We start from the raw sequence: 19,493 nt of genomic DNA, 5'->3' as shown, positions 1-19,493 counted from the left end.
GAGGGAGAGAGAGAGAGAGAGAGAGAGAGAGAGAGAGAGAGAGAGAGAGAGATGAGACAAACTCTCCCAGTAAGTCCATATGATGTCTGTCTCATCCGCAGCCGTGATCACCTGCCGAGAGCTGGAGAGAGTTTGATCACGTTGTGGCACGGTGAAAAGGATTGTGGGTGGAGGCTTTGAAAACAGGCCAGTTCAGTTTCCATCAACACGCAGCTTCAGATGTTATTGCATCTTTAACCACTGACGAATCATGTTTTTGTTTTTTTGTTAGTGATGACATCTTAATGGAAGAAAACCCTAAGTGGTCTGAGAGCGGTTTAAAATCTGTAATAGATTAAAATATGACACAAACGCACAGCACAATCCAGTTCTCTGTAATGCCATGTTTATTTCCACCCTTCATGTTCTGGCGTTTCATAATCTTGCTGAAAAAGTTTGTCCTGCAAACTTAACCTGCTTTTCATTTCCCTTCCAAAACAGCCCATCAGTGTGTTGACAAATAACTTTACAACAGTTTATAACTCATCCTCACTCAACAAACAACTGTAACATGTCAGAGGGCAGAGAAGAAGTGCTTTAATGATGATTAGAATCAGTCACCTCTCACACCACCACCAGGTCAATCAGATGCACTGGCTTTCTCTTCTATGTTGGCTGGACAGGTTATACTCCTGCCTGGATTCAAACAAACCACAAACACATAGCAAATAGAGAAACTGAGCTATTCCTTGCTAGGCTTTGTCAACAGATTTATTTAAAGTCTGGAGACCTTTCCTTTCATATTTTGAATATCTTTGTAAAATAAAACCCTGCAATTTTACAGAATTCTGTTATTTTTAACAGATTTTCCACATAAAATGTAAAAAAATCTGTGATTTTACAGGGAAAGCCTGTTATTTTACAGTTTATTTCTGGCGCCCCAGATGCGGCCAGCTGCCAGAAAATTTTCATTTTTTTACAGTTTATTTTTGAAATACGGTCAAAAACTATAAAATTACAGAACAAAACAACACATTTACAAGAAAAATGGGGAAAACAATTTAATATATATCCTTATATCTTATAATGTTACAGAAAAAAATATATATTTTACTGTATATTTCTGATTTTCCAGTTTACAGAAAATTTCTTTTTTTTCGGATTTTATTTTACAGCGTAGATTTACTTCAAACACCAGTTGCAAGCTCCCCACTTAGACCCCCCAACCCTTTTTTATCATTATTGTGTTTGTGGTGTTGTGTTGTGTAAGATTTTAATTTGATGTGATTGTTGGTTAATATATTGGAAACCTTGTCATGTCAGTCGACTGGTGTGAAAGACATGATCTTCAGGTGCATAGTATACCTTCCATCATAGTATGTTCACATAAAGTATTTATTTCCATACATGTATGACATGACATGATGTTGACGTGAGCAGCAAAATATCACTTTAGTTTTATCTTAGCTGGATCATATTTACAGAGACTAGCATGACTATACTGATAAATCATTCATTTTCAACAGTCACTAATTCATCTGACGTACTGTCAACACACTGTTCATGACATTCTCAATCTTATTCAATGAACTATTAGGACAGTTTATAGTGGATTATTTTACAGACGGGTTCAGCGGCAACAACATAAACAAATGTTATGTCGTCTAAACTTCACTTCCGGTAGATCTCCGCAAAGAATCAATAACGGCGGCACGATGCAACTGTATTGTTCTCAATGTTCATCAAACATCACGTCACTCGCATGCGGCGTAGACAGGTTGCTAGACAATTATCCTCATTCAAATCTCATAAATGTGACAGCCAAATATCTTTCATATCCTTAACCTTCAACATTCCCCTTCACTTTAGCTGACATGTAACACAATGTTCGTGGCAGGCTAGATGATGTTTATTTGAGGAGCGGAGACGGGCATGCCGTCAGGTGCGCCGCTGCCAGAAGCTGATGGTTCCAAGCTCTCTCTGATTATTTTCTCACACCTTTCAGGTTGAAACAAATGGAACAGCTTGGACGTGGCTGAATTTCTTCTCAATATCGACATGTGACGTGCACGAGAGTGTTTATTTTGAAGGCGATGCTCTGTTTGGCCTGAGCACTCTGCAGATTTTCAAACAGGAACTGAGTTCCCAGCATGCACTGCGGTCAGGTGCCGAGTCTCTCCTCGAGCTGTCTGACTATTCATATCCCGTCTGTATTTATTTGCAGACGCAAGTGCTCACCCTGAAACACTACAAGCGTTGTCGCCCCGCTGAATTTATACATTGTGTGTTGGCCAAAAAACGAACACTTCTACAGTATTAGTTCTAAGTGTCCTCAAGCAACAGATGTCCCGTGACGAGTCTTTCAAGAGTGACTCGCACTTCACAGTTCTGTACAGATGTCTCCGGTTATCAATGAACGTACTTTTTTTTTTTTTGTATATTTTTTCCTAGGGCATGTCTCTGAAGGTGGTTTGAGATCGGCTGTGTGGTTCCCTGAATTCCTGTCTCTTGAATCTTTTCCTTCACCATAGTTTGTCTATGGAGTAATTTCATGCACTCCCTACACCCTTAGGGGTACAACTTACACCCCATCGTGAAGCATGTTCTTACAGAGCCTTGCAAAAGTGTGCAAATGTGGTAAATTCATTGCACGTTAAGTCTATGGGATTTTTTGCCAGCCGGACGAACAAAAGTTTGAGGATATACGCTATGCTCATTGTAAACGTGTGATCCACTGGACATTTTAATGTAGATTTATACTCTTGTTAAACATGTGAGCAATTAAAAATAAGTGTCCCAAACCATTCAAGAGCTTGTTATTGAGGAAAGTGACTCAAATAGCTTTAACATTGCTGAGCATCATTAAAGTTCTTTACACTGTTAAACGTGCTGGCTTCTCATGCTTGACATGGTCAACTTGTCAAAAAACCAGTTGGACGTATGACGTAGTATTTCTGTAATTCGAACAAGAAATTCCCTTACGTAACAACTTTTCTCAGTCCCTTATTGGACAACACAAACTTATAGTGAATCAACAGTTATGAAGGGATAATGCGATGATGTATTGTGTGCTCGTGCTGTAGTCCTGCCCCCCTGCACGCCGTCTGTTTTCGGAAATAATCGTACAGCTGTATCTGTCTTTTATAAATGTGATCAAACTAAAGACTCTTCGAAGATACGATGTATGCAATACTACTCTATAGGTACTCAAGATTAATATGAGATTGGCAGAAACTGCGTCTGTTACCTCATCTTTAAACGAATATAAAATCATTTCTCAATGTGATCAATCACATCTGATCACAGATGTTTGTGTATATCAGCTAGTTTATAAAGGCTTCAAATGAGGCTCATTTAATCACAATTCAAAGTTAAACTATAAAATTGAGTAATATTAGTTTTACTGTTTCAAATATTTAAAAAAAATCATTTGTTATAAAAAAATGTTGTCTTTTTACTAGCATTCATCAAGTTATAAAATCAAAATATATTAAATGAAGATAATAGAATCAGACAGTATGGGGTATTTTTGAAGTATAAGACGCATTTAATTTGTGGTACATTTATCAGAAATAAAATTTTAACCGTTCCTTATTCAATTTCCAGTAAAATCCAGTAACTATATTGTGATCCATACCATAGCACACCACCTAAAAATCCTCAAGATTCTGGTGATACTTCCTGAAGGCCGACTGTCAGTCTAGCACAGTAACCAAGAACTAAACATGAAGACAATGTAGATGACCGGCCCTTTTGATCATTTTGTGTTTTTGCAGATATTATTGTCTTACCTTCTGAAAGAAGTCCTCACCTCCGTTGACCCGGCCCTCAGTGGCAGCTGCAGAGAAGAACGAGACATGTCAGAAGAAATATAACATCAGCGTTCACTTACGTTGGCATAATCAGAAATTCATATCAACAAATTTTCCCACATGGCCTTGGGAAGAAAAGATGTCAATGCAATTTAAGCTTGTTTTCCCACCCATCCACATCTCTAGACACATCGCTGCTTCACTACTTTCAGAACCTTTGGTAAGAAACTCTGTGATCCATACAACCACATTTACAGTGTTTCAATGAAGTGTATCTTTCCTTCTAAGCCACATGAGATGAGGAAACACTCCAGACATAGCCTACTGTTTAGTTTTGAGATGTTTGAGAACATTTGATTTAGATTAAAGAAACCTCACAGACGACATGATGTGTTCATCACTTCTTATAAATGAATCATTTGCATCAGAGCCAACTTGCGTGTTGTTTCCAGACCGCAAAATCAAACATTAACCAAAACAACCACCAACAGACAACTTTACAGAATGTAAAAATACCACCGTTCAAATATTGAACTAGAGCGTGACCTACATATATAGACACAAGCTTTACAATTAGGGTGTACAGAAATTCAGACAAATGTGACGTGTTTATTTATATCCAGTGAATTACAGGGAAGTTCTCAGAGCAGATTGACTGAACATTACCACAGACTGAATCAGACACAAGTATCTCTGACAAACTTTACACAGTTTTATTCTGTGAGAAAAAAAACTGTTACTCATTTCTCTGTAATTGGCCAAGAAACAAAGCCAAACAGGATCTAATGGATTTATGAGAGCGTGGAAAGCTTTCGGGAAACTTTTCATAAACAGCACACTCTTCTCTGAACATAATGCTGAATAAAGCTGAACAGATTCATGTTCTTCACAAAGCTGATAAAGCTAAAATACATCAATGTTTTTTTACAGCCATCTCGATATTTTACAGCCTTCTGATGACATTTAATGCATATCTTGATATTGAAGTATTTCTTTCTGAAATGGCATAAAGTCCCCATGAACCGGAAGTTTTGACGCATTTCCTAGAAAAATAGTGGGCGTGGCTTTCGTCTTTCTCTGCAATTTGATTGGATGTATAAAAACAGCTGTTGCATTTTGAAATGGAACTGGCAGCAGTTCCGAGAGTTACAGAGTTAACGGATGCTCCGCCCAAGCTGTCTAACATACATCATTTAAGATGGATGGTCATTACAGGACTTCAGATTTTAACTGAAGATTATTAGGGCACATGAATTTTAAAAAGAGAATGGCCCACATTGATAAACTATTTACAATAAATGCTGCAATTTTTCATCACAAAATAGGCATTGTTATTTTTAATTTCACTGGGACTTTAAAGCGGAGCTATCATGCTATGTCATGCATTCTGACTTCTCATGCTTAACATGGTCAACTTGTTCAAAAACGAGTTGGACGTATGACGTTGTATTTCTGTACTTGATACACTCCCCAGCACTCCAAATTGTTTCGGAAAGTTTTTTCTAATTCTGGATCCCTGTGTCGTCCTATTCCTTTCATTTGCCAAAAGACGGCAAGGTGAAGGCGAAAGAGTCCGCCCACAAGCCAACTGACGAGAGAGACCCGCTTACCATCAAGGTTATCTGCGTCAAGATGGGCTGGGCTGCAGCTCGTTACTCTTGCGATAGTGAAGTTTAGCTGTGTCTGTTTGTTCACGCCATGGCATTTCAGTGATGGATGTTATATAAACGCTGTATATAACGCTGGATTTGTAGATGGTTTGAAACTGATAGATGGAGCGGTCCCAGTGCTAAAATATGCCGGACATGAACTGCACTCGGTAAGTCAAACTAAGTCATACCCAGTGTTGGGTGTAACTAGTTACTAAGTAATTAGTTACTGTAATTTAATTACTTTCCCCTTGAAAAAGTAAAGTAAGGCATTACTCTTATTTTTTCTGTAATTTAATGACAGTTACTTCTGATGTAATTAAAATAAATACTTTGTGTAATATACTGTATGTGTGTGCAATAGTGGAATTGACATCAAAATTCAAAGTCTAACTATAGAATCCGTGCTTTAATGTAGAATTCTCACATTTGTAATACTTTGGTCAGTTAATAAGAGTACTTTATGTAGTTTAATATTATTTATTTGAATGAATTAAATAAGCCGTTTCATGTCTATCCTTGAATCACTTAACTAATCAAGGTTGATGTAGGACATATAAAGTAATTAGTAATAAGTAACTAAATACTTGTTGGAGAGAGTAATTTGTACAGTAATCTAATTACACTATTGAATATGTAATTAGTAACTAGTAATTAATTACTTTTTGAGAGTAACTTACCCAACACTGGTCATACGTCTGTGTTTTGTATGTGCATAATGTAGAAAACACGAAGGGATGATGTGATGATGTGTTGTGTGCTCGTGCTGTAGTTCCATCCCACTCTCCCCACTAGTCCCACCTCTCTTTTTCCAGAAATTATCGTACAGCTGTATCTCTCTTTTATTAATTTTATCTAACTAAATACTCTTCGAAGATACGACGTACGCATTACTACTGTACTCAAGATTAATATGAGATTGGCAGAAACTGCCTGTGATACGCGATCTGTAAGTGTTTTATTCCAGAAAAAAATTAATTGGAACATAACCTGTCTAGTGCACTTAAAATATTTAAAGACAAAAAAATTACAGAGTATAAATACAGATATCCATGAACTACTGTGCTTCAAACCATTGACAAAACTCACATTAAGAAGTTAAAAGCATTTTAAATTTACACTCTCGCGCTGCAGCCAATACAGATCAATGATTTTTATGACATCACTCTGCACTTCATCTTCTCATCAAACTGCAGGCTGTGAGGTAAACTAAATACTATTGGTTATTTTAAAAGGGGGAGGAGCTACCCAAACTGCCCCACCCTAACTTCATCAACTAACTAACATTAACACTACATCCACTTAAAATGAAAGAAAGGAGAAATCTCGTGACATATTTCTATCGTTGCCCACTCGAGGTTACTGTGATTTTAACACAACACTCGGTAGAAGGTAGATTCAGCTGATTTGACTCCACACGGCAGGACAAAGAAAGCAACGATTGTGCTTGAATATAAACCCTTTAAAGACAGAAAGCTCCGCCGGGTCTCAGTGCAGCCCGCCAACATCGTCCACGTCTCTCCACAACAGCAGAATAAATCAATCTACTCAACACCAAAGACAAACATCACTCTTCACAAACAGGCATTTAAAACAATATCACTGAATTACTGGCACAGGTTACATTCACTCTTATCCAAGACAGGCTGTATTCAGAGAATGGTTTCCAGAAACACATTAGTGACCCAAAAGTCTTCTTTGTGACTAGATTTCTTCTGTTCTGAGTGAAATGCAAAGCTGAAGAATAACAGGGCTGCCAATATCCTCTCAGGCAAGGTCGTGGTTAACCACACTGTAAGCAAAGAAAGCCTCCAGGTTACTGAATCTGGGGTTAGGCTACACCGGTGTAAGAGGGGCTCTACACAGCTTCAACACACCCAAGGCCAACTATAGACAGACAGAACTTTGCAAATATATATATTTGAGCTAGAAACATAAATATGTCATGAACAAGGATTCTCACCCGCACATAAGATCCAGCTCCAGCTCGAAAGAGGGTGAAATTACCAAAAAATGCATTTCTACTTTCTGACTGTAATATTGTACACCGCTGTGTGGACATCTATAGTGTCCATGTCAGTTTGTTATACATTACACTCATAATAATAATAAAGATGATTAAAAGGTTCTTCACAGCGATGCCATAGAAGAACCATGTTTGGTTCCACAAAGAACCATTGCTCTTTCTTACCTTTTCATAATCTAAAGAGCCTTTTTTACCACAAAGAACCTTTTGTGAAACAAAAAGGTTCTTTGGATGTTAAGGGTTCTTTATGGAACCATTTAGACAAAAAAGTGTAGTTTATTTCAGCGACAATGCTATAGAGTAAATGAACTATTTTTCTGGTTCCCAAAGACCTTTTAGTTTAAGCAATTCTATAGTCTTAAAACCTGTACGAAGAACATTTTGTTTCATTCTTTGTGGACCTATAAAGCCTGACCAAGAACTTTTTTTAGAATCATTGATTTTCAAGAATGTAGGAGAGGGACTATAGACATTTGACATTTACAGGAGAAATAATCTTGTTGATTGGCTGAAATAAATGGTCTTATCAGCATCCTTCTGAGTCTGTGTGCACATTCTGATGAATACAAATGTTGTCAGTTAGATCAACGTGCTTGTAGTTAAATAATGAAGTTTGCACTTCTGATATGAGTGATCCCAAGGTTTATGAATTCTACATGATGATTATAATGATATATTATTATTATTACTGAAGGAAAGTGGAATTGTAATGGTCATGAGCTTGTAGTTTCATACGAGCTGTAGATTTAATGCCATCTCTTTCCATCCTGGCTCTTAACTCTGGGTTTCTCCAGTGGGATTGTATCTTTTATTTGTGCACTTGAAATTGCTCATGATAAAAAATGTGTCTATTAAACACATAAGTTAACGCTAACAACAGCCCGGCGTCGCCTGGAAACCACCAAACAATCGCACAGATGTGTAATGATGTCGATCCAAGCGTTCAGCTAGATCTGTGGCCTCATCATTGTTGGCTGCGTAATCATGAACTTTCTGCTTGATGTCATGGAGATGTTGCGTAATGCATACGGCAGAAGACGCGGTCTAATGCGCAAACGGTGGCATGATAAATTCTTTACAGACGACGAACACTTTAAAGCCTCTAGAGTTTGTGTTACACAGCATCAGGGAGCATGAGCTCATGAGGTTTGTGACGTTTAACACATGCAGTGCAGTCATTTCATAATCACGCAATGACCACGTTTACACGGACAACAATAATCCGATATTAACAGGATTAAGACAATACTCTGATTAAGAATGGAGCATGTCAACAGAGCTTTTTGATTCGCTTAATCCATCTAAACTCATAATGGTAGTAAACACAAATGAATTAAGACGGGTGGAGTACTCCTGTTTTAGTGGCATTATGGAAGTGCGGTATAGACACGTACACGCCTTAATCGCACTATTACCGGCGCGTAGGAACTTTCGCGGCACTTTGCGACAGGTTACACACACGCACGGCAGTGGACAGCAAACAACATGGCTTCAAGCAAGTAAGCACATTTTTGGTCCGAACGGGAAACAAGAAAGATGCCAACAATTCTAGAAAATAAATGAAACACCAAAAACTGTATGTGGTACCATGGCGAAGACCAACTGTTTGTTGATACATGAAATTATGGAGGGAACGTCGAACTGCGTCGCTTAGGGACGTAATGACGTATGCCATTAATCCAACCATGTAGTGTAACATGTAAAACGGGAACGTGATAGGTATATTCTTAAAGCAACTCATGTAAACACCTTAATCTATAACAAAAGAATAAGGCAAATCATTCGATTACTGACGTCCATGAAAACGTGGTCATTCATGACTGAACACTAAAACTATTCTGCAAGTCAATATTTGTTTGTTTGCCCGGTCAGTGTGCCGTTAATGTCATGCATGGAGCCATTTTGTTATCATGTGATGAATATAACAGGAAATGACATCACAGATAAGACCTCTAGGGACCTGAATGACTGTGTGTTCCCTATGATCAGTAAGTTTATTAAATATACCTGATGTTTGTATGAAATGTCATAGTTATTCGAGATCGTCAAATTTAGTTACACAACTGTGTGAAAGCTACAAACCAGATTTTTAAAAGAGAATGACCTCATGTATTATTGACCCTCATAGAGAGAAATCATTCCAACCATTCAAGTTTGAAGTGTGTCTTTAGATTTCACACGTCCCAGCTGAGTGTGAGTCGGTCTGAATGTGAGCGTTTTGTAGATGAGGTACATCTATACCATCCACATCCACATCGGTCTCCAGCCGCAGCTGTGTGTTGAGCAACCAAACCAGTATCAACAGCTGCGTGTCCGGCATGCTGGGATTCACATCCTTCAACACCAGCGCTCATTGGAGTTGCTTTGGCGTCAATCACAAATTCATGATGCTTTCTCTGTGATGTCATTTCCTGCTTTATGGCTTATTAGTCACATGACAACAAAATGGCTTCCTGCACGTCAATCACATCACAATTACGTTACTTTACGTTGGTGAAGAAAAGCTTTTCCAAATTTACTTTGCTGCCGTTTGCTAGAGAAACAAGAACAAAACATTTTCCAACATATTGTTGCTGTCCTTCTGAAACCTTGTATGTCCAAATTCGCGTTTTTTCAGGAAATGGAAAAAACACAGAACTTTTTCAATGATTACACACCGTGTCGTCAAAGTTGGCAAAATGTTTTATGGGTTAGATATTTGCAAAAACCAGTGACAAACATAGCGGTGAGTAATAATAATGTTTTGTGGCAAAATATGGAGATATGAGGTTTCAGAAAGACCACATATTCCAATAATGCTAATGTGTTTCTTCATAAAGCATATTTGAGTTTGTCTTAGCATGATCCTTGGTCTGATGCAAACATCTTGCTCGCATGTCTTAGCATAATTTCTAAAGAAATCGTAACAAGAGATTATCCCCAGGAAGTTACATATTTTTTATTTTTTCTCTGCGTTTCTAATCTTTCAGTGTGACTATCGCATTGGGATGTTTGTTAAAAAAAAACAGAAAACAACACTGCCAATGCTGGGAAAACCTTGTGCTTATTCTACACGACTGCTTGAAATGAATCGCGAGGACCATCTCAAACTTAACAAAACATCTAAAAGAAAAACGTCATGATGGATTTCTTTCTGTGAAAAATGCCAATCCATTAAATGAAAAATGGAAGGTTATTTCTCTCTTCGACATGAAAGGAACAAGTATGGTTGGATTGCACGAGAAACAACCATTTTGTTTGTGACTCATGATAGTCGAGGTGGTAGCTGCAGTGCAACGGCTCGTTCTTTTCCTTGTCATAACAAAGTCTCGGGTCCGAGCCAGCATTTTTAAAACAGAGACTCTCAACAGCTGCAGTGAATTATGTGCTGCGAGCTCTGGGACTCTTCCGCCCACCACCTCTCGAGGGTCCTTCATACCCCAACAACACAAGCCAGGCTTCCTGAACGCTCCCAAGACATTCGACCACCTTTCACAGATTTATTTCCATTCTCTTCGATGTGCTTTGGCCAACGCGCCACACTTTTCTATAGTTTTCTATGCAGCAACGGAGATCTTTTCCTGAAGGATCGGCCGATACGCTGAAAACCCACGGCAAAATCACGCCTTGTTTTTCTATGAACTGAAGGCCGAGGCGACTGGTCTCTGCAGTAGTTCTCGGGGAGAATGCCACGTTTACCCTCAACAGAGGAAAGTGTTTCCCTAGGCCTCAATCCAGAGGACAGATATCCCGGAGCACATTCTTCACCAGACTCACTTCTGTCCCTACACTTTCAACCCACAGACTACAAAAAGATGAAGTTTTTAACCAGCCACGCACGCACACACACATTTTGCCAAAGTACACTTACCACACAAACCATTATAGAATGATCTCTTTACTGTATATACCCATAAATAGAAGACCAGTATACTGTATCTTAGAACCAATGACCTCCAAATGAAAAAATATAGTTTTGTGGTGTGGGCGTGTAACACTGTGTACTAACCAAACATGATGTGACACCGCATATTTTAGAAACTTCCTGAAATTGAATCCACAGTCGCTTGCTGCGTATAGCATCATGAATGGTAAGGACAAAAACTCTGAACATGGAAATATACTTTTTATCACGTGTCCCTGTGTGTCTGGTTTTGACATGGTGTTAGCTTCATCTATTTGTGAGCATATGCCGAAATGTGGAGTTTTAGCAGACATATTTAAAGAAATAGTTCACTCTAAAATGTGTGTAAGAAATAAAAAATATCTATTGTTAATATGAATCATTTTATCGTGAAAATAATTTGTTCAGCCTATTTAACAAAACTGAAACCGAAACAAGTATATTCAAAGGCTAAATTCAAATATGAGTCGATTACTTTGATCTTATTGGTTCCTAGTGAGGAAAAAATATCATAAACAACTAGTCACGAGATACGCGAGACCCAATGAGATTTCAAGTCATCAACCCATCACCACATTTGAATTTAGTGTTTTATGGCTTAAATTTTGTGAAATAAGCTCAAAACATAAATGGTTTTCTCTTACCAATGTATTGTTTAATACATTTAGTTAGTAATCATTTGGATTATTGTTATGATGCATGTGTTCTTTTCAAAACTTGTGGCTGATATTTTTATTTTTATTGAAGGCCCAGTGTGTAATGTTTTAGAGAATCTATTGACGGAAATGCAATATAATATACATAACAATTTGTTTAGATGTGTATAAAGATCTTACATAATGAAGCGTTATGTTTTTATTACCTTAGAATGAGCTATTTCATACACCACGGGTCCCCTTACATGGAATTCTCCATGTTGTTTCTACAGTAGCCCTAAACGGACAAACTGCTCTACAGAACACGTTTCATAAATACGTGATCTCCTTCAGCAAAGAAGTGAAAACATGATGACATCTAGTTCTGTGACAGCCACCGTAGTCTTTCGAAAGGGAGGGGGGAGCGGTGGAGTGAGCCGTTGGTTGCAATTCGCAACCGCACCACTAGATGCTGCTAAATTTCATACATTGGACCTTTAACATTTTAACGTGTTTTTGCACTGATTTTGTGGATTCAGATTCTCTATAAAATAAGAATATCATGGTTCAAGGTTGTGATGTGATGTGCAACTCCCAACAACCCTTCGATATATCTCACCCAAAACAAATACGCCATCTGCACAGTAATGCCAATGAGCTATTTAAAAATAAGTTCTTAACAAATCTTTGTAAAGCAATCTTTAAACACAATAAATAACTTTTAAAAGTACACAAATATTCATCTGATGTTACACATGCCATAAAAAGCAAAGTGTTTTAAGAAATAATTGGCCTATAGTGACAGATTTGGAACTCTGCAGAAATGATGAAATCCATCAGTGAGAGAGTTAAACAATCCGTATGATTCCTCCCTGTTTGGACGTCTTTAACAGACCACTGATGGACTGCAGTTTTTGTCCCAGTGTGACTCCCTGAGATTGAAGATGTTCACTCGATCACATGAACTGTAAAGACTTGTTGACTGCTAGACAATATTTCCAAGGGCACAATCTCTTGATAATAGTGATAGACTGATGTATTGCCGTGGACGATATATCGGCCGATATTTGGAAGGTTTTAATTATCGGCCGATATCTTTTTACAAATGGTCAATATTTTTTTCTGTTTGGCCGCCCTATAGCGCATTAGCATTTTATTCATAAAAATGCCACTAAGATGTAAAGCAGGCATTTGCCACTTAGTAATGTAATATGACCACAATAAAATGGGTCATGTAAGGTGGATGAGATACAAAAATTGTTCAACTGTATTTTAAATTGTTCAAGTATGAATAATATGTTATATAAATTGCTATATTTGATTCATTTTAAGCCATGTTTAGCTGCCCACAATTAATATAACGTAACGTATGGACCTCTTCGTGCATTCCAGTCTGTTAATTACTAGTCACGTAATACACAATAATTGTTCGTTTAGATTCACCAATTTTCTGTATGTCACAATGCATTTAATTGCATTTGTGTTATATCCGCCTCTTATCGGCGAATCGGCCACAGTGCTTTCTTAATATCGGCCATTAAAAAACCCTATCAGCCGACCACTACGTGATCATCTCTTCATCACAGAATACTTCATAATATCATCATATAAGACTGCCGCTAACATAATGTATTACATGAATTATAAGTATATAACTAAGTTGACATTTAAAGTTAAAGTTAGAATGAGGCCAAAATGAAAACAATGCCATACAGAATACTGCCTGTGTAGGTGGCTCACTAAGTTTAGAAACAAAGCCTACTTATGTTTTTTGAGGGCTGTTCTTCTGGTATAGACGTTCAGACATGCAAACAAACAAACACATCACTACTCTACACAAATTTAAAAAGATACAAGCAAGCACACTTTATGTGATTCATTATCGATTCTAGAAAATTCCAGAATGGCGGTGTACTTCTTCCTTATGAGCCAGATAAAACAGATATAAAATGACATGTTCCCATCCAAGACCAATGTTACTTAACTTTTCTCATTATATCTGAAAGACAGAGTGCGTTTGAAACACACACCTGTGATGTGAACATTTCTGAGACATGAGCCAATTCTCTCCAATCGTCGCTGTGAAATATCAAGATTAAACTCATAATATACGACAAGAAAGAAACAATGTAATCCACTCTCTCTCAGCCTTCAAGTTCTTCTTTAACAAAATGACACCATATGTGATAACAGTTTATCACTACTGCTGACAATAAGCTGACAAACTGATCTAAAATGCTGGAATGTCAAAGCTTTCTACTTTGATGGATCTTAGTGTAATTGTTTTAAATATGCAGCTCACAAGGTCACTTTATGTTCTTTATCTCTGCTCCTGAGTTATCCCGAGTCCATACCATGTAAGTTGATGTTACATTCCACATAAACTCGTCTGTACATCTTCCCACAGAATGCTAATATCATTCACGCTGCAAGCGGAACGGTCAAACACTGTCCAAAAAACATCCCATGAAGAGATGCTGAATGACCTCAGCAGGAAGGATTGTTGTGGTTGACTGAACCTGGTGACTTTGTCTGTGTGTGTCGCCGACGTCCCTCTCCAGACTCAAACTTCCAAACTGAAACCCATGAGGAAATAACATGGAATGCAAGAGCATCAAAACATTGAATATCCCAACCGAGCCATTGAGGATGTGCAGCTCCTGTCCATAACTCTTTCTCTTCAAGAAATCCACTCAACACATTTTTTTGCTTTTACTGTTTCTTCACATGTTTGGTATGCATACGCAAACACACAACACACATGAAGGTTAAAGGGATGGTTTAGCCAAAAACAAAACATCTGTCATCATTTATTTCTCCTCATGTTGTTGGTAACCTGAATGTGACTCTTTCTTCAGTGGAACACAAGAGAAGATATTTTGAGAAATGCCTCAGTGTAAGTTTAGAATAACACAAGGGTGAAAAAATGATGAAAGACTTATGAATGACCGTGTGCACATCCAAAAACTATTTGCGGTACATGTGCAGGAGAAAAAGATAAAGATCATTAAAGAAATAAATGTCCTGATGTTATGTTATAGTCTAAAGCTTACATTTATATATATGGACATTTATTAATTTTCCGGATTAACTTCGATTTTATCCTCAACCTTTGCTGAAACGTTTGGCCGCATGGCCAGCAAGCTTACTGTACTGAAATGATAGTGTAAGACTTTAAGTAATGAAGAAAAACACAATGAATTCAGGCTAATGTCAAAAGCAGAGCTGTTTTAACACTGCCCCCTGTTGTCATTCAGAAGACACACACACATCCCATCATGACTCTTACTGTAGTACTCATGTACAGACAAAACATGGATAAATATGTACAACACTTCTCAACAAGAAGAGTAAAAATGCACCCTATAGGCTAAATCACAAATATTTTCCATGCAAAAGATAAATCTCAGTAAATGTTAGAAACCAAACAAATAACTCCCATTAATAATAACTCATTAATCTGTATGTTTTGTTTGAAATTATCTTTACATAAATGAAAGTGATCTATGAATGACTTTAAATTGTGAACTGTGCTTTTATCGAGCACTGTGAGGTTTTCTCTGCATCTCTGATACATTCGTGTGTTATTGAGTGATGGAGCCTGATCCTGGACTGATAGAGATTCTTTTATCCTACAGTGTTTTTAAACTTCGATCTTTTCACACCACGATCTGTCTAAACAGCTATCGCACAGCAAAAGGATTTTGAAAACAAAGAATTGCAGCCTACATGTAAAAATAAAGTGAAGGACACAGAACAAAGAGAAACACAACAAACTGGAGTTTGTTTAAAACTGTGTTTAACTCAACAAGACAATTATTCACTTGTTAAGTGTGCTCGTTGTGTAGTAAACTGCGTGTTTCCTTTGTTTCCTAAACTTGATAAAGTGTTAAATGTTCTTGAAAAATAAGAGTTTTACCTAATAGCATGATCTCCAGCTTTTTGCGGTCCACTCGAAACCTCTCCTCGGTCCACTCGGGATCCGGCGGCGCGGCGGGTCCGGTGGAGTCATCCTCAGACCCGGGCAGAGGAGAGTCGGCGCTGCGCTCGCTGTTCGAGCCCGGGTCAGACTGCTGTGAGTATCCGCTGAAGGCTTCACGCTGAGCGGCCATGACTGTCGCAGAGCACCGCTGATTCTCCGCAGCTCTCAGATCATCCTGACCGCGGGCTCTCCGTTACTCAAACTGACCGGAGCGGAGCGGAGGAGAAACTGAGACCAGCGCCGCCCTCAGTCCAGCATCAGCCAAAAGATGATCGAGTAAGTCACAAAACCTATTGAGTCGTCTAACTAGACAACATTCCCAGCTGTCTAGTGAGCTGTCTGCCTAGACAACATTCTCAACCTATGCACGAGTATGTAACTTAATAGGACAGAATACTAACTTTTGAGACATAACCGTGTGTTTCGTTACAGTTTTATTCTTTTATTATAGGTTACAAATGTGTATTTATTGTTATAAATGTACATGTTCTCGACTGTATCGTCGGACGTCGTGTAGCATGAGAAAGAATTTTGTGTGCATGTACACACAAAGAATTTTCCTTGGTAATTTCCCATACGCACATCTAAATACACAAACGAGACCCCAAAAACATCACATGAAAAGTAAAATGTATATATTTAATATTAATTTAACTTTCTCATACAGTAAACACATAACAGTAAAGCGCGTGTGGTGTGTGTTTTACGAAAAGGTTCGTGAGTCTGTCATGTTACCGGTGTTTACGGTGAGGCGCGGTCACGTGACCCGTGACGGACGCTTCAGGAGCACGTAGCCGTTAGCTCGGCTAATCTTACAGATGCGTCTTAAGGCGTTTACACAAACTTCAAGTACGTATTCTTTCTATTCCTTTATACCTACAGCAAACAGTATTGCGTCATTTTTGTATTAATATCCAAACCATTGTAAGCAGCATCGAGTCGTGTTAAATGCTTAGTTTTATTAGCTGTGTTGACAAACAGGGAGGCGCGCGCAGCGTCCGTTCAGTTTGAAAACGTATTGTAGTCACATAATTAACCATCAGATTAGTGCGCTGCCTGTGATGTCTGCTGAAAAAATACAACAATTTTCCTGACAAATGGCATTATGAAACATCAGATGGTTACCAATAAAACCAGTACAAAATTCCTTTATGGTGTGTGTTTGGGTCAGGATTTAATGGTGTTCTAACGGTTCTTACGCACCAAATAACATCACACCAACAGAGACGCTTATAGTTTACATTAAAATAAGTAGAATTTCTGACAATATTCTTTTGTTCATTACAGCTGTGATGTTTAAAGACTAGTGTCTTTTTTTAACATGTGGATTTGTTTTTTGTCAGGATGTCTGATCATGGTGATGGGGATCCAGAACTGAGTTTCAGATCATCGTTTGCTCTGGGTAGAGGACTTCCGGGCCGGATATCACTGAATCCCCCTCCACCGGGCAGATTGACCTCCCTGCGCTCCAGAGATCTCACCCTGGGTGGATATAAGAAGGTTGAATTATACAGCTCATGGTCAGTTTATATATCATATGTCATTTCAATGGACCTGTAATTGACTCACCAATTCTTTTCCCTCTACAGAAAACCTTCGTACCAAACGTTAACTCTGTGCGCAAAACTAAAGACGAGTAAGTATTCTAGAAGCACATTTTATTTGTATCTCTTGTGTTTTCAGGTTGGTTGGGAGACTGATCTAATGTCTTTAGAAAACTCACTGAGCACATAAAAAGTGCGTTGAAATGATTTGGATTAATGCCAGCAAACTCACCTGTAACTCTTGTCTTTCTGGAGGTTACAGGAGGAGACCCACACTGCACCGAAGAAGGAGAGAAGAGACAGAGAGGACAGACAGAGAGAAAGACGAAGACGGGAAAAACCCCAGACGATTCAGTCTCACTCTATATTTGAACAGGGTCCTGCAGACACCTACAGAAAACCGGGTACGTTTACACATCACTGACTCAAGAAAGAGAAACAATCAGAAAGAATTACATCTGACTCGCCTCTGGTTCCTCACCTGCAGGTAATTGGGGGGGCTCGAACCCGAGCAACTGTGATCCTGCACTAGTCACCAAGTGCTTTAATAAGGAGAAGGTCAATACTAAAGATGATGATGATGAAATTTTACAAAAACTCCAACGAGATGATGTAAGTCACAATAACAAATTGACCCTGTAAAAGTGGATATTATTGTAGAACTCCTCCAGAGAGAAACACAGGAAAATAAATATTGAAGACTCGTTCTTTTGATTCCAGCTGATTTAGAAATGGCAGGTAGAAAATCTTAGCATGAGTGACAAATTAAAAGTATAAACAGACATTAAAATAAGGGCTGAGCCATTGCATGTGTTTCAATTGGAAATAAAAAAGAAAACTGCTTTTATCATGGGAATTTGCATTTAAACTGCTTTTTTTCTCGGTTTAATGAAGTTTTTGGATGATCCCGGGTTAAAAAGCGACCCAACGCAGAGACCAATAAGGCTTCCACTCCATCAGGCGTGCAACTTTTTGTCCACAGACGCAGCTAATACGTGTAAGTGACTGTGTTTGCAGTGGGTTTAGGAGGTTAGTTCGTATGCCATTTATTCTAATCGAAGCACTGAATCCAAGACATTGTGGTTTTTGCAGTTAAAGAAGAGACAACACCCGACGTCCTGAAACCGTCCAGAACAGCGAGAGGTGCGTCTGTGTCCCCACAGCAGCCAACGGTTCGAGAACTATTTGAGCAGCTTTGTGTTTCAGAGAGGGAAGAGCTGCTGTTCATTCAGCTTCCTGATGTCATACCAGGTCAGCCGAAAAACAGCAGCAGCCCAGAAAAGAAGAGAAACGAAGTCGTCAAGCCCGCAGACAAACGCTCGCCGCATGTTAAAGTAGGATATGTTAATACTGCGTACTGAGATTTCACAGATGTACCTGTTACTTGGAAGCAAACTACATTTACAGTTTACTATCAGTATCAGTGTTCTCGTGACTGTTTTTAATGCTGTGACGTCTTCATTTCTCAGGATCAGACTGAAAAGACCAATGTGCATGTTTTGTCTGACTTCTCCGAGGGTCTGATTGGAAAACTACAAATAAGAAGGTCCGGTAAAGTTCAGCTGCTCATGGGAAATGTAACATTAGATGTCTCTGAGGGAGCCGCCTTCACTTTCCTACAGGTGAGTCAGCAGGTCATAAACCGGATGTTTTTTAATGAATAGCATAAATGTCGTTTACAATAAAAAAAGCTGATGACGTTTGCATCTGCAGCAACTGGTGTGTGTGCGGCTGTCTGAGGGGCGCACTGGAGACATGACCGTGCTGGGAAACGTCACGCACAAGCTGGTGTGCTCACCTGATTTTGAAACCTTACTGCAAGAGGTCAAACCCAGTTCGCACACAAAGTCCTGAATTTATTCCCCAAATAATATTTCGCATAATATTGTAAATAATGTCATGTTTTTTATATGAGCTTTTGTTTACTGAGCTCGCAAGTAGCAACTCATGGTTTGTTGCTTTTATTTAAAAATGAGCCTATAG

General features: G+C 38.5%; 2 protein-coding genes across 5 annotated transcripts in view; one reads left to right on the top strand and one right to left on the bottom strand.

Annotated features, from left to right (window-relative positions):
• bicc1b (BicC family RNA binding protein 1b) overlaps positions 1 to 16,167 on the bottom strand; it is a 59,063-nt gene extending 42,896 nt beyond the window's left edge. For all 3 annotated transcript variants that reach the window (XM_057359386.1, XM_057359388.1, XM_057359387.1), the window contains exons 1-2: positions 15,904 to 16,167; positions 3,771 to 3,817 (exon numbers count right to left, since the gene is read on the bottom strand). In XM_057359386.1, coding sequence (XP_057215369.1) covers positions 3,771 to 3,817; positions 15,904 to 16,096 — 240 coding nt within the window. In that variant the 5' untranslated portion in view covers positions 16,097 to 16,167. The remainder of the gene's footprint in view (positions 1 to 3,770; positions 3,818 to 15,903) is intronic.
• A 550-nt stretch (positions 16,168 to 16,717) lies between these two features.
• Positions 16,718 to 19,461, top strand: zgc:171971 (uncharacterized protein LOC569690 homolog). Of its 2 annotated transcripts, XM_057359400.1 has the most exons (9): positions 16,718 to 16,815; positions 17,310 to 17,466; positions 17,556 to 17,602; positions 17,766 to 17,914; positions 17,998 to 18,122; positions 18,405 to 18,507; positions 18,603 to 18,844; positions 18,980 to 19,132; positions 19,224 to 19,461. In XM_057359400.1, the coding sequence occupies exons 2-9, from the start codon at positions 17,311 to 17,313 to the stop codon at positions 19,362 to 19,364; spliced, it is 1,116 nt and encodes a 371-aa protein (XP_057215383.1). In that variant the 5' UTR covers positions 16,718 to 16,815; position 17,310; the 3' UTR covers positions 19,365 to 19,461. The 2 variants fall into 2 exon arrangements, with proteins under 2 accessions (XP_057215383.1, XP_057215384.1); XM_057359401.1 differs by lacking the exon at positions 16,718 to 16,815 and having other exon boundaries at positions 17,372 to 17,486.
• Positions 19,462 to 19,493: the final 32 nt, after the last annotated feature.

Source organism: Triplophysa rosa, linkage group LG18, assembly GCF_024868665.1.
Source record: "Triplophysa rosa linkage group LG18, Trosa_1v2, whole genome shotgun sequence".
In the NCBI taxonomy this organism is placed as follows: Eukaryota; Metazoa; Chordata; class Actinopteri; order Cypriniformes; family Nemacheilidae; genus Triplophysa; species Triplophysa rosa.
This window is presented reverse-complemented; position numbering and strand designations above follow the sequence as displayed.